We start from the raw sequence: 12,224 nt of genomic DNA, 5'->3' as shown, positions 1-12,224 counted from the left end.
TTGTGGTGGCCGGCCAGCCCCTCTCCTCCCCTCTTTATATAGGTGGAAGCCCCAAGGTTTAGGTCAAAGTGTCCGAATAAGACCCCAACAAAAACCTTCCATGTGACCAAACCTAGGGGGAGTGGGACTCCCCCTTTTCCTTGGTGGGGTGGCCGGCCACCATGGTGGGGAGTCCACTTGGGACTCCTCCTCCCTTAGGCTGGCCGGCCAAGGTGGGTGGAGTCCCTCTGGGACTCCACCTTCCATCCTTATTTCTTCCGGACTCTTCTAGAACCTTCTAGAACCTTCCAGAGAAAATACCGGATCATTTTCAAACCTAGAAAATGACTTCCTATATATGAATCTTATTCTCCGGACCATTCCGGAACTCCTCGTGATGTCCTGGATCCTATCCGAGACTCCGAACAAAACTTCGAACTCCATTCCATATTCCATATCTACTTAAACGACATCAAACCTTAAGTGTGTCACCCTACGGTTCGTGAACTATGTAGACATGGTTGAGACTTCTCTCCGACCAATAACCAATAGCGGGATCTGGAGATCCATAATGGCTCCCACATATTCAACGATGACTTTAGTGATCGAATGAACCATTCACATATGATACCAATTCCCTTTGTCACGCGATATTTTACTTGTCCGAGGTTTGATCATCGGTATCACTCTATACCTTGTTCAACCTCGTCTCTTGACAAGTACTCTTTACTCGTACCGTGGTATGTGGTCTCTTATGAACTTATTCATATGCTTGCAAGACATTAGACGACATTCCACCGAGAGGGCCCAGAGTATATCTATCCGTCATCGGGATGGACAAATCCCACTCGTTGATCCATATGCCTCAACTCATACTTTCCGGATACTTAATCCCACCTTTATAACCACCCATTTACGCAGTGGCGTTTGATGTAATCAAAGTACCTTTCCGGGATAAGTGATTTACATGATCTCATGGTCATAAGGACTAGGTAACTATGTATCGAAAGCTTATAGCAAATAACTTAATGACGTGATCTTATGCTACGCTTAAGTGGGTGTGTACATTACATCATTCATACAATGATATAACCTTGTTATTAATAACATCCAATGTTCATGATTATGAAACTAATCATCCATTAATCAACAAGCTAGTTAAGAGGCATACTAGGGACTCTTTGTTGTTTACATATCACACATGTATCAATGTTTCGGTTAATACAATTATAGCATGGTATGTAAACATTATCATAAACTTAAAGATATATTATAATAACCATTTTATTATTGCCTCTTGGGCATATCTCCAACAGAACTAAGCTTGGGGATGCTTGATACGTCTCAAACGTATCTATAATTTCTTATGTTCCATGCTAGTTTTATGACAATACTCACATGTTTTATATACACTTTATATCGTTTTTATGCATTTTCCGGAACTAACCTGTTAACAAGATGCCGAAGTGCCAGTTCCTGTTTTCTGCTGTTTTTTGTTCCAGAAAGGCTGTTCGGGCAATATTCTCGGAATTCGACGAAACAAAAGCCAAACATCTTATTTCACCGAGACAGACCAGAACACCGAAGGGGAGCCGGAGGGGAGGCCCAGGCCCTCTACACCATAGGCTGGCGCGGCCTAGAGGGGGGGGCGCCGCCCTATGGGGTGGGCCCCCCAGGCACCCCCTCGCGCCGCCTCTTCGCCTATATTATCCCTCGTGACCTGAAAACCCTACACCAATTGACGAAACTCCAGAAAGACTCCAGGGACGCCGCCGCCATCGTGAAACTCCATTTCGGGGGACAGAAGTCTCTGTTCCGGCACGCCACCGGGACGGGGAATTGCCCCCGGAGTCATCTCCATCGACACCACCATCATCTTCATCGCCATCGCTTTCTCCCATGATGAGGAGGGAGTAGTTCTCCCCCGAGGCTGAGGGCTCTACCGGTAGCTATGTGGTTCATCTCTCTCTCCCATGGTGTGATCTTTATGTGATCATGAGCTTTGTATCACTATTAATCTATGTGCTACTCTAGTGATATTATTAAAGTAGTCTATTCCTCCTCCATGATGTAATGTTGACAGTGTGTGCATCATGTAGTACTTGGCGTAGGTTATGATTGTAATCTCTTGTAGATTATGAAGTTAACTATTACTATGATAGTATTGATACGATCCCCCTTTCATAGCTATTGTTGACAGTGTGTATGCTATGTTAATACTCGGTCTAAATTGCAACGGTCTATTATGCACTCTAGAGGTTACTTTAATATGAACTACGGATGTTGTGGAGCTTGTTTACTCCGGCTTGAGGTGTGCTTTTGTAGCCCTACACAATGAATGGTGTTTGTTATCCAACAAGAGAGTGTAGAAAGTAGCATTTATTTATTCAGTTATGTGATCATTGTTGAGAGTGTCCACTAGTGAAAGTATGATCCCTAGGCCTTGTTTATAAGCATTGAAGCACCGTTTCCAACAAGTTCTGTTACATGTTTGCTTGCTGCCATCTTTATTTCAGATTGCAATTACTACTTACAATCATCCATATTACTTGCATCTTACTATCTCTTCGCCGAACTAGTGCACATATACATCTGACAAGTGTATTAGGTGTGTTGGGGACACAAGAGACTTCTTGTATCGTAATTGCAGGGTTGCTTGAGAGGGATATCTTTGACCTCTACCTCCCCGAGTTCGATAAACCTTGGGTGATTCACTTAAGGAAAACTTGCTGCTGTTCTACAAACCTCTGCTCTTGGAGGCCCAACACTGTCTACAGGAATAGAAGCGTGCGTAGACATCACATGACTCCGGTGTAACCACTCAATATAAACCAAGCAACCACTTCCACCTAGATGATTCATTATCTTAGGTTGTTTTATTACATAAAACCATACTTTCACAATACCACATATCACATCATGAAATCCCAACCACGCATCTACAATAGCAACGCTAAGCAGATTACAATACGGTGGAGACAAGGAAAGGCATGGAACCATGTGGCTATCCTACATGGGTTTCTTAGCATAGCATGTATATTTAAAACAATCCCTACACATATATAGCTACTGAAAATATCTACAATGTGCATAGAAAAATAATAGGACGGTGCGTGACACTTGCCTTTTTGGTAACTGGAGAATTCTGCACTTCTCTCAATCGAAACTCGTATCTCTCTGTACAACTATAGCATAAAAGTAACATAACATAAAAACACATTCAAACAACAACAAAATCAAGCAAGGCAACAATTTAGAAAGATTTGTTATTCATTGTATTTTAGTTTCATTAAATTGATGGTTAATTGGGAAATTGAAGGTATGGCAGAGGTATGGCTTGAAAATATAAATTTGAGATATTGAATGGATGGGTAAAATACTTGGAAAGGAAGTTATTATCTAAGTCAAGTCCTCGGAATAAAAATGATTGATGAGAACCTATGGTCCATGGTTGTTTGCTACTCAAGAATGGATAATTATAATGATGTTTGTGTTTTAGAAATTCTCAAAGACATCGCAAGTGCAATTCAAAATGCAACTTGACAATTGACATAGTGTGAAAACACTTATCAAAGTAGCACAAATTCACACATAGACTTGGGTATGAACTAATGGTATATTTAATTACTCAAATGACTCATTTGTAATTTGAATAGCCCAAGCTTAATAAATATGATCGAATGGCATGAGATTGGATAGACATGAATGATAATTCAAGATGTGGATTAAAGATTCTAAAGGATGTTAAGTTTTCAACACATGTGTAGAGTGTCTCCACAACATTTGCACAGGTAAAATCTATAAACAGGATTTGTCACAATTTACTCAAATAACTCATGTGTAGTTTGAATATTGTGAACTAGGCAAATATAATTATGATAGATATGATCTTGGGAACGATGAAAATATGTAAATGATTTTGGTAGATGGGTATGATCATATGATTCACTTTGGAAAAATGGAATTATGAGTTTAAGCTTTAACCTCAATGTTTACAAAAATTAATCATGATAATGGTTTCGATGGATATTGATAAGTAACACATATTCAAAAGAAAGATATGATCAAGTAGGATTTATGGATTGTGTTGTATGACACATAGAAGGATATTACTTCAAATCTAAAACCATGTGAAGTGAATATGATCAACTAAATTAAACAGGTGTGCTACTGGATGGAGAGTTCCAATGTAATTGAGTTGCAAAATGAATCATCTTAAAAAGGTTTAAGAATTTAAGCTATGCCAAAATTACTCGAATCCTCATATTTAGACTCGAATACTTGCAAATAGTTCTAAAAGTTTTAGGAAATGATGTTACTGGACATGGGACATCAATAAATTCTATTTGCAAGAAGAATCACTTGATTTGGGTTTATAGAATTTGAGTTATGTAGAATACTCAAATTCACATGTTCAAATTTGAATATTTAAAAATTAGTTGAAAGTCAAATTTTATTTGACATTTGTATTCTAAACATTTTTATGAGTTTAGGGGTATATCATTTTCAAATTTTGGTCATGTAATTGTTTTTCTATAATTTGTACAGGATTAAACATTTCGCGGTCTTTTAATAATTTTGTTTGAAAAGTTGTCAGAAAAAGTTTCTCGGATGGAGAAAATTTGTACACGAAAGTTGTAGAGAATTTAATTAGAAACTCAACACAAGAAAAATCATCTGAAACCGAGTTTTAGATCTAAAGATATGTAATTTTAAAGTTATTGTAGGTGAAGTAACTAGTACAATCCGCACAGGATCCATCGACTGGAAACATGATGAGTCTGGTCCGGTTCAATTAGGCTAACATGAACGCTTTGATTTAGATCTAATGGTTTAGGTTGATTTAGCTTAATCTAATGGAGACCGTAGACATCACTTGCACAGTACATTACCGGTGATGGCGGTCTGTGTTCGTGGATGTTTGAGGACGTCGACGGCGGCGGCGTTGTGGGTGTCCCTAGGGCGGCGGTGAAGTACATGACGAGGTGTGGTGGACAATGGGTCACGGTATTATCCTTTCCGTCTTGCTCGGGTCACAGCTGCGGGCGAATGGAGGTGGCGGTACGGCGGTCAACTCACGTGAACTCACGCACGCGAGCTAGTGCCAGCGTTGCGTGTGTTGACCTGGCCTGTCCGGTTCCTCTCTTTTTTTTTGTTCCTTCTTTGTTTTCAGTCTTAATTTTTTGAATTTATTTTAGATATCTGAATTGACTCAAATAAAATCTGTAAAATCTATAAATTTTTTAGCAGCTAAATAGTGCATTTTGGAATAATTTTTCAGTCCAAAAAAAAAATACAAGAGTAGACTTTATGCACTTGGCCTTATAGGCTATTTACGAAATCTAGAAACATAATTTTGATTTTACGAAATCAGGTAATTAAAATATTTCCTGAAACTAAAACTTTTGGTAGGTTTTATTTCAACATGGATTTTAATATTGAAGTTGAAATGACTCAAGTGACTTTTTAAAACTAATATTGGTCAAAACCAAATTACAAAAATATTATTATGCATATAACACTTCATACGGCTACTTGGGCATTGATATTTCAAAATAAGGTTTGAGCCTTTTATCTCAAAATAAAATCTTATATGATTTCAAAACCATAAAATAGAAATAGATTTGGTTTGGAAATACTTTGAAAACAAATCTTTGTGAATACTTATTTTGGGAAAGGCTTTTAAATAAAACTCTGAAAGTTTTAATTCCTTCTGAAATTTCAACATAGACAAACAATTCAGTCAACTAAATTTATTTATTTTTACATTTCAAAATGTGGAAATTTTTTGGATGTTACAAAGTTCTTTGTACAATGCGATTATCCAACCTGAAATACCAATTGATAAAAATAAGAAAATTTGGAAGATAAAAATACCGTTTAAAATTAAGATTTTTGGCTGGTATTTACGTCGAGGAGTAATCCTAACCAAAGATAGTCTTGTGAAACGTAATTGGCATGGGAGTACGCAGTGTGTTTTCTGTCACCACAACGAGACGATTAAACATTTGTTTTTCCAATGTCGCTTTGCCAGGTCTATATGGTCATGCATCCAAGTAGCTTCTGATCTGTATCCCCCGACTAGTGTGGCCAATATTTTTGGTGATTGGCTTCATGGTATCAATCACAGATTTAGAACGGGTTTATTAGGATGGGGGCGCTCGCCATTTTATGGTCGCTATGGCTATGTAGAAATGACAAAAAAGTTAATGGTAAGAATTGTTCTCTCTTGCAGGTTATCTACAGATGTACCGCTACTCTCCGTTCGTGGTCTGCGCTGCAAAAGATGGAGAATCGCGAGCTCTTTACGGAGCTCTGTACACGGTTGGAGGACACATCGAGGGATATTTTTTCCCTACATTGGTGGCAGCATAATCTACGGATTGGGCTTCCGCCTTCACCTTAGGCGTCTTACAGTTGCTCTTGTTTGATATGTAATTTGTCTTTTTATCACTAAAGATTTTTGAGACTTTTGAACGGTTGTGTGCATCTTATCTATGCAGAGGTCGGGTGTAATTGCTTCCTTAAGTAATAAAAAACGCCCATTACCTAAAAAAAAGGATGTTGATTTTTTTTTTTTTTTGTGAACACAAAAGCTTCAGGTGTCATTGCAAGAAAAAATGGCGGGCTACAGAGAGCCAGGCACCAGCAGGGTGCTGTTACATGCCAGGATCATGAGGATGGGCGGAAGCAAATTCGGTGCACATGACCACCATTACTCCCGATTTTTAAAATATTTGAAAATTGTATTTCTCTGATCCAAAAATTATCAAATTTATGCCATGAGTACATACTCCTCAATACTCATTCGAAGTTTCGGTAGAAACTGCGTTGTATTTTGAACTGTAGGAAAAAAAAAGTGTGGTTGTTTATAGGGGTCAGAAATTTGTCTTTTTGTATGGCTCAATATACAACATATTTTTCTCCAAAATTACTACCGTACCTTCGGAATGTTTATATGTATGTGTATTTAATTTCAAACTTTTTGGAATCCAAAAATATGATTTTCATAACTCATGAGAAATGGTGCTCGTGCTCGTGTGCCGAAGACACTTTCCGGAGGACAGACCTCTAGTTTACATGGCAGTTGGTATTTTTTGTCCTGTATAAAAAAACTTGGTCAGATTTTACAAAATTTGACTTTGAACTCATATATGCACTAATGTGCTTGCAAAGGTGATGAATGCTGTGGCCTGACTGTCATTGAGATGATATTCAAACAATGGGTGAACAAACAGGATCAATCATGTAATTGCACCTTAAACCTGCCTATTAGGCGAGTTATACAGAAAGCTTACAAGTTCGTACAACCCAACCCAGCAGGGTGTGAATGTTTCACTAAAAAACCAAAGATTCTCACTGACAAAGCATTACAACAATCACGCACACAGCTCCAACTTTACAAACTTACAATTCAGACACAAATTAACCTAAGCAGGCCCCCAGCCTTTTCTTCCCCCTTCCCTGCCAGATAACCTAAAAGCATTCGCGGTTTGCACGCTTATTGCAGCCAGGCACGGTTGATCAGTGGCCGTTGGATATCGGTGCAGCGGCACCCTTCACGGCGTAGAACCTTCGGTACATGGAGTCGACATGGGTGAGATAGTAGGTCCCTGTGGCGAGCAAGGATGTGTCCTGGCTGGTGACGAAATCCTTCGCACCGTAGCGGTGCTCACCCAGCTTCAGCGCCTCAACAAACTGCTCCGGTGGGACCTGCCGTAGAAGATATATGGTGAGACAGAGCCAAGCTTGAGGTTTGCAATGACTAAGGTCAATGCAGCGAGTGACATGGTATTGTAGCCCTGGCAATTAAACCACAATGAACACTGATGATGAATGGAGAACTTCATGAAAGACTTACGATATGCCTAGACTGCAATTTGTTGGAAATATCCATTATGCTTGCAATGTTCGATAGGCTGAATGGATGCTGGCCTTCATTAATTTTGAGGGAGAACATTGTCGACGTCATGCCGCTGCCGTAAGAAAACATGACAATCCTCTGGCCCGCCTGAACATTTCAAAAGAGGAAACGAAAACGGGAGAGGTTAATTTAGTTCGATGTTGATCAGAACCGAAGAAAAGGCAGGAGCGTGATTTATACCAGAGAATCATGTTTGTTATGGAGAACTGATGCAAAAGCAGCATAGAGTGATGCTGTGTACATATTCCCGAGTTCTTTTGGGATCAATGTTGTTGGTTGAACCTTGGTACCATACAGGTTCTTTGCAACTTGCTGGCAAACCTGCATATATAAGGTAGCACAAATTAACTTACAAGCATTAGTTATTGCACACAGGAATTTTTTGAGTAATTTCGACTTTTATTTCTACCTTCTCAAGGTCCCGACTCTGATAGCTTTCCTCAGATGATAGGCTCGAAAAGGGTTCCAACTTTTCTCTTGAGTCTTTGTCAACAATGCTATTTGACCAAACAGAAATTGTAGTTGGTAAGAAAGTACTAATAAACAATATAGAGGCATAGAGTTCCTAATACAGTACTGACCAACCTGCAATTTCTCAAGAAGTCATTGTAGTATAAACGAGCAAAACTTTTCTGTACAAGCTGCACATAGCAAAAACATAGAAAAGATTGTAAACAATAGTAGAGTACAAAACAGATGACCATACATGGTGTATCTCAAGGGCAATGGTGTGATGCCCAAACAATGGTCATAAAAGGAAGAGCTGCATTTTGGGGACAAGTGCAGATGGTGAACTGCTTTCACAATATTGTCCGTGTAATTGATAATTCAACTGAGATGCCAAAGGGCACGCGGGGTTTTACTATACCTTGTTGTATGGAGAATGGAATACAAAAGAATCTGCATCTACAATTGAAAATTGCTTCCCCTCAATTTTCTCATATCTGAAAGATTCAAGGTATCAGTTCTGGTCAAATCAATGTAACTTGATTAACCTGTGTAAGTGAGAGGATTACAACTTACCTTTTGCAGAAGGTTTTGTAGCAAGAATCCAGTGCCACGAGATAGCATGTCTGTGATAGCTTCCCATCGACCACCTGCATGTAATTTCTATCTTGTAAAAAGGGATATTCATATTGGCAGACCACATAAATTCATTTCCATGTGTAGTTTTGGCTGCATGAATTATCTTAAATTGTGATGTACCGGATATTCACTCGCAAGATCAGGCTTGTAGAAGTCATAAACATGTGCCATATGAGATCCTCTATATTTGCTTTCAAATGAAATAGGAGCATTTGGTCCAATCAACATTGCAATAGCAGCTGCACCGCCAGTAGGACGAGCTGGCCCTTCAGCATAAACCTGATAAGGTGTCAACATGGATCTAAGATGTCAGCAAGAGGAATACTTGTTGTCATGGTCAAGTAATACAGTTTTGTGTTATGGTCACAAGATCAGATTACATACCGCGCTGTCTGTGCAAACAACGAGTCCATAACGCCCATCCCATGAGTTGCTCTCGACCCAATTAACACAGTTAAACAAAGCAGCTGTTCCACCATAGCACGCATTTGAGGAGTCAACTCCTTCAATATCAGTATTACCACATTCCTGCGTTTAGAGAATAGTGTTATGGGAAATACTTTACCAAAAGGAATTTTCTGCTTGTAAATACAAGTACTAGCCTTTCCAAAAAAAGTTCTGGTGTTGAAGAAAACTTAAAATAATGCGTAAGAGTTTAATTTGAAAATTGAAGTACATAACATATTATTTAGTTATGTACATAACACGTGTTAGACAAAGTTACACCAAGAAATAAAAAAACTCGTTAGCATATACTTGCTGAATGAAACAAACCTCGAAAATTTGCATCAGCCATGTCTTTATAGACTTGCTCTTGTCTATAACAGTTTCACTGCCGACTTCCAAACGTCCAATGCACTTTGGATCGATCTTATAATTTTCCAGGAGGGACTTCACCACTGTCAAGCTGAGAGAAAGTCTTAATCAGTTAGATGATATAAGCAGGAATAAAATGGTAAAGAATATACTGTCCAGACGTTAAAAACACAAAAATGTTAACTGTTTGGACTTCAGAGGCAAATATAAGGCATCTCGAAGATTGTACAGTTACGTTCACAACCAACCATATTGTAATTTTTTTTTCTCTAACAACGCTAGTAGTTGGTAAATCGAGCAGTAGAGTCAAGTAGTACGAGCATAAGTCCTGAGGAAAACAGAGAAAAAAGATAGGAGAATAAGACTATTTTGTACTTAGGAAGATAATCATACCTCATTGAAATGACATCCTCCACTTCAGTGCAAAAGGCCATGCTATCCTGCCCAAGCCCAATAGTGTACTTGCCTTTGCTCACGCCATCATGAGTTTCCAGTTCTTCCTACAACCAGCATCATGTGAATTTTTAAGCTAGTAGAAAACATTATTTTAGGAAAATAATAAAGAAAAAATGAAATAAATGTTGATCTGTGAGTGAATAAAATCGATAAGAATGAAAGAGGTAGTAGAAGAGATGCAACAAAAACTGTAGATGCACAAAAACACTGTTGGATAATGATGGGTTGTTGTATAGTGGCCTCTAAAGTCTTTATTTCGGTTTAAATGCAATAGATTCTTTTATGATCAACAGAATATAATGGACAAGGAAGGATCAATACTAATGCTTTAAAGAGGATGATATTACTTAAAGCTCAGGCACATGACTAACATCAACATATCATCATTCGCACTCATTTGTTAGGGTCAACCTCGTCCACATCCCATGGCATCTCATTCCAACCTCCACCAGTCCACCTAATATCATCATCATATATATAAGCCTTTTCATGACAAGTTTTGTACGGCCACAAAATTCAGCAGAACTTCCAAGTGGACAGCGCCGATTTGGGAATCTGATGAACACGTGCGCACGAAACACCTGCTGGGTTCACAAGCCTATGATAGGGAAGAGACGCTTTGACAGCCGTCGGCATCAGCTGCTTAATTGTCCACACAGCCTTAATTAAGCTTAAACTTAAACAGGAGAGGAGGGCCCTACAGCTCCTACAAAGCCCATTCGGCCGGCATCTTCTCGGTGTATTTTTCTTTTGGAAGCGTGACAACATTCCTCAAGTAAGCAATGTCCACCAGGTTGCGCATTTTGGAAACACCCAGCAAGGTTTCTTTGCACTGGTACCAGCTGGAGTACTAGTACAGTTCAAATTAAGAGCTACAGAGAGTGCCAAATGTAACTGTTTTACGTTACTACCAATCTACATGATCCCCCTGGCGTGCATTTCCTTCCCATCTCTAGCTACACGGCTAGGATAGATGAATTAAGTTGACACGGACTTAATACAATTATTCTTGTACATTAATGGCTGCGATATTTGAATCTGACCAGACGTAGAACAGGTCGAATGGTGACAAGCTTTCAACAGATAACGGCAGCCTCTTTTCTTAATCTGAAACTGACTCTGTCTGTCTGCACACACCCCCAACCCAAAGGACTCAACGCCTGAACGCGCTCTCACGTGAACAACTGGCTCCCAGCAACAAGAACAACAACAACAAAAAACTCCACTCACCAACCACACACAAAGAGCGTGGTCTTGGATTTAAATTTTACGATGTTTTAACGACTGAAACGGGCGAGCAGACCGGGAATTCAGAGCCGATGCTCTGTTTTTTTTTTTCCTTTTACGGGTAGGAAAATACGGTGATGTAATAAAATCATGGCTGAGAGAGAGTGTGTGTGTGGTGTGGTAACTGGTACCTGGCGCACGCAGTTGGGCGGGAAGTAGATGTCCATGGCGAGGATGCCCACGTCCTTGACCCTCTCCGCCTCCATCTCTCCCTAGTTTCCGAACTTCAGCTGCAACCAAACAAGACCACATGAACAAACGAAGCAGACAGGGAGGCGAGATTGCAGTTCCAATCCCTCGCAGATCAGACCGTAGATCAAAAGAAGAAGGGAGAGACGGAACCGTACCAGTGAGAGAAGACGAAGAAGAACGCGGATCGCCGAGGGAGATGCGGGATGGTAGCAGGCGAGGCGAGGCGAGGCGAGGTGGTGGACTCTGCCAGGCTCCGCGCCGTATATATACGCCGCTCGCCGCTTTTTCTCTTCGAAAAAGGATTTTCCTTCCTCGTCTTTCTCTTCCCCGATGTTGAGGTTGCGAGCGGTAGGTGGTGGTGGTAATTACGGACACGGCCTCCCTCGGTAGTATCGACCGGCTGTCGCCTCGGGGAATCCCGATTCTCATCCTGCGGCTGGCGGTCGTGTTGGAGTTCTCTGCGTCCGAGCCACGATCGTGGAGA

At 40.0% G+C, this 12,224-nt stretch overlaps 1 protein-coding gene across 1 annotated transcript; it reads right to left on the bottom strand.

The window, feature by feature from the left end:
* Positions 1-7,435: 7,435 nt before the first annotated feature.
* LOC124701252 (hydroxymethylglutaryl-CoA synthase-like) lies at positions 7,436-11,976 on the bottom strand. Its single transcript, XM_047233300.1, has 13 exons — positions 11,896-11,976; positions 11,680-11,778; positions 10,199-10,305; positions 9,764-9,896; positions 9,374-9,517; positions 9,110-9,268; positions 8,927-9,000; positions 8,772-8,847; positions 8,489-8,544; positions 8,313-8,400; positions 8,084-8,224; positions 7,841-7,990; positions 7,436-7,692 (listed from the first exon to the last, which is right to left on the bottom strand). Exons 2-13 carry the CDS (start codon positions 11,752-11,754, stop codon positions 7,504-7,506), a joined length of 1,392 nt encoding a protein of 463 aa, XP_047089256.1. The 5' UTR covers positions 11,755-11,778; positions 11,896-11,976; the 3' UTR covers positions 7,436-7,503.
* Between the last annotated feature and the right edge of the window lie 248 nt (positions 11,977-12,224).

Source organism: Lolium rigidum, chromosome 3, assembly GCF_022539505.1.
Source record: "Lolium rigidum isolate FL_2022 chromosome 3, APGP_CSIRO_Lrig_0.1, whole genome shotgun sequence".
Classification (NCBI taxonomy): domain Eukaryota; kingdom Viridiplantae; phylum Streptophyta; class Magnoliopsida; order Poales; family Poaceae; genus Lolium; species Lolium rigidum.
This window is presented reverse-complemented; position numbering and strand designations above follow the sequence as displayed.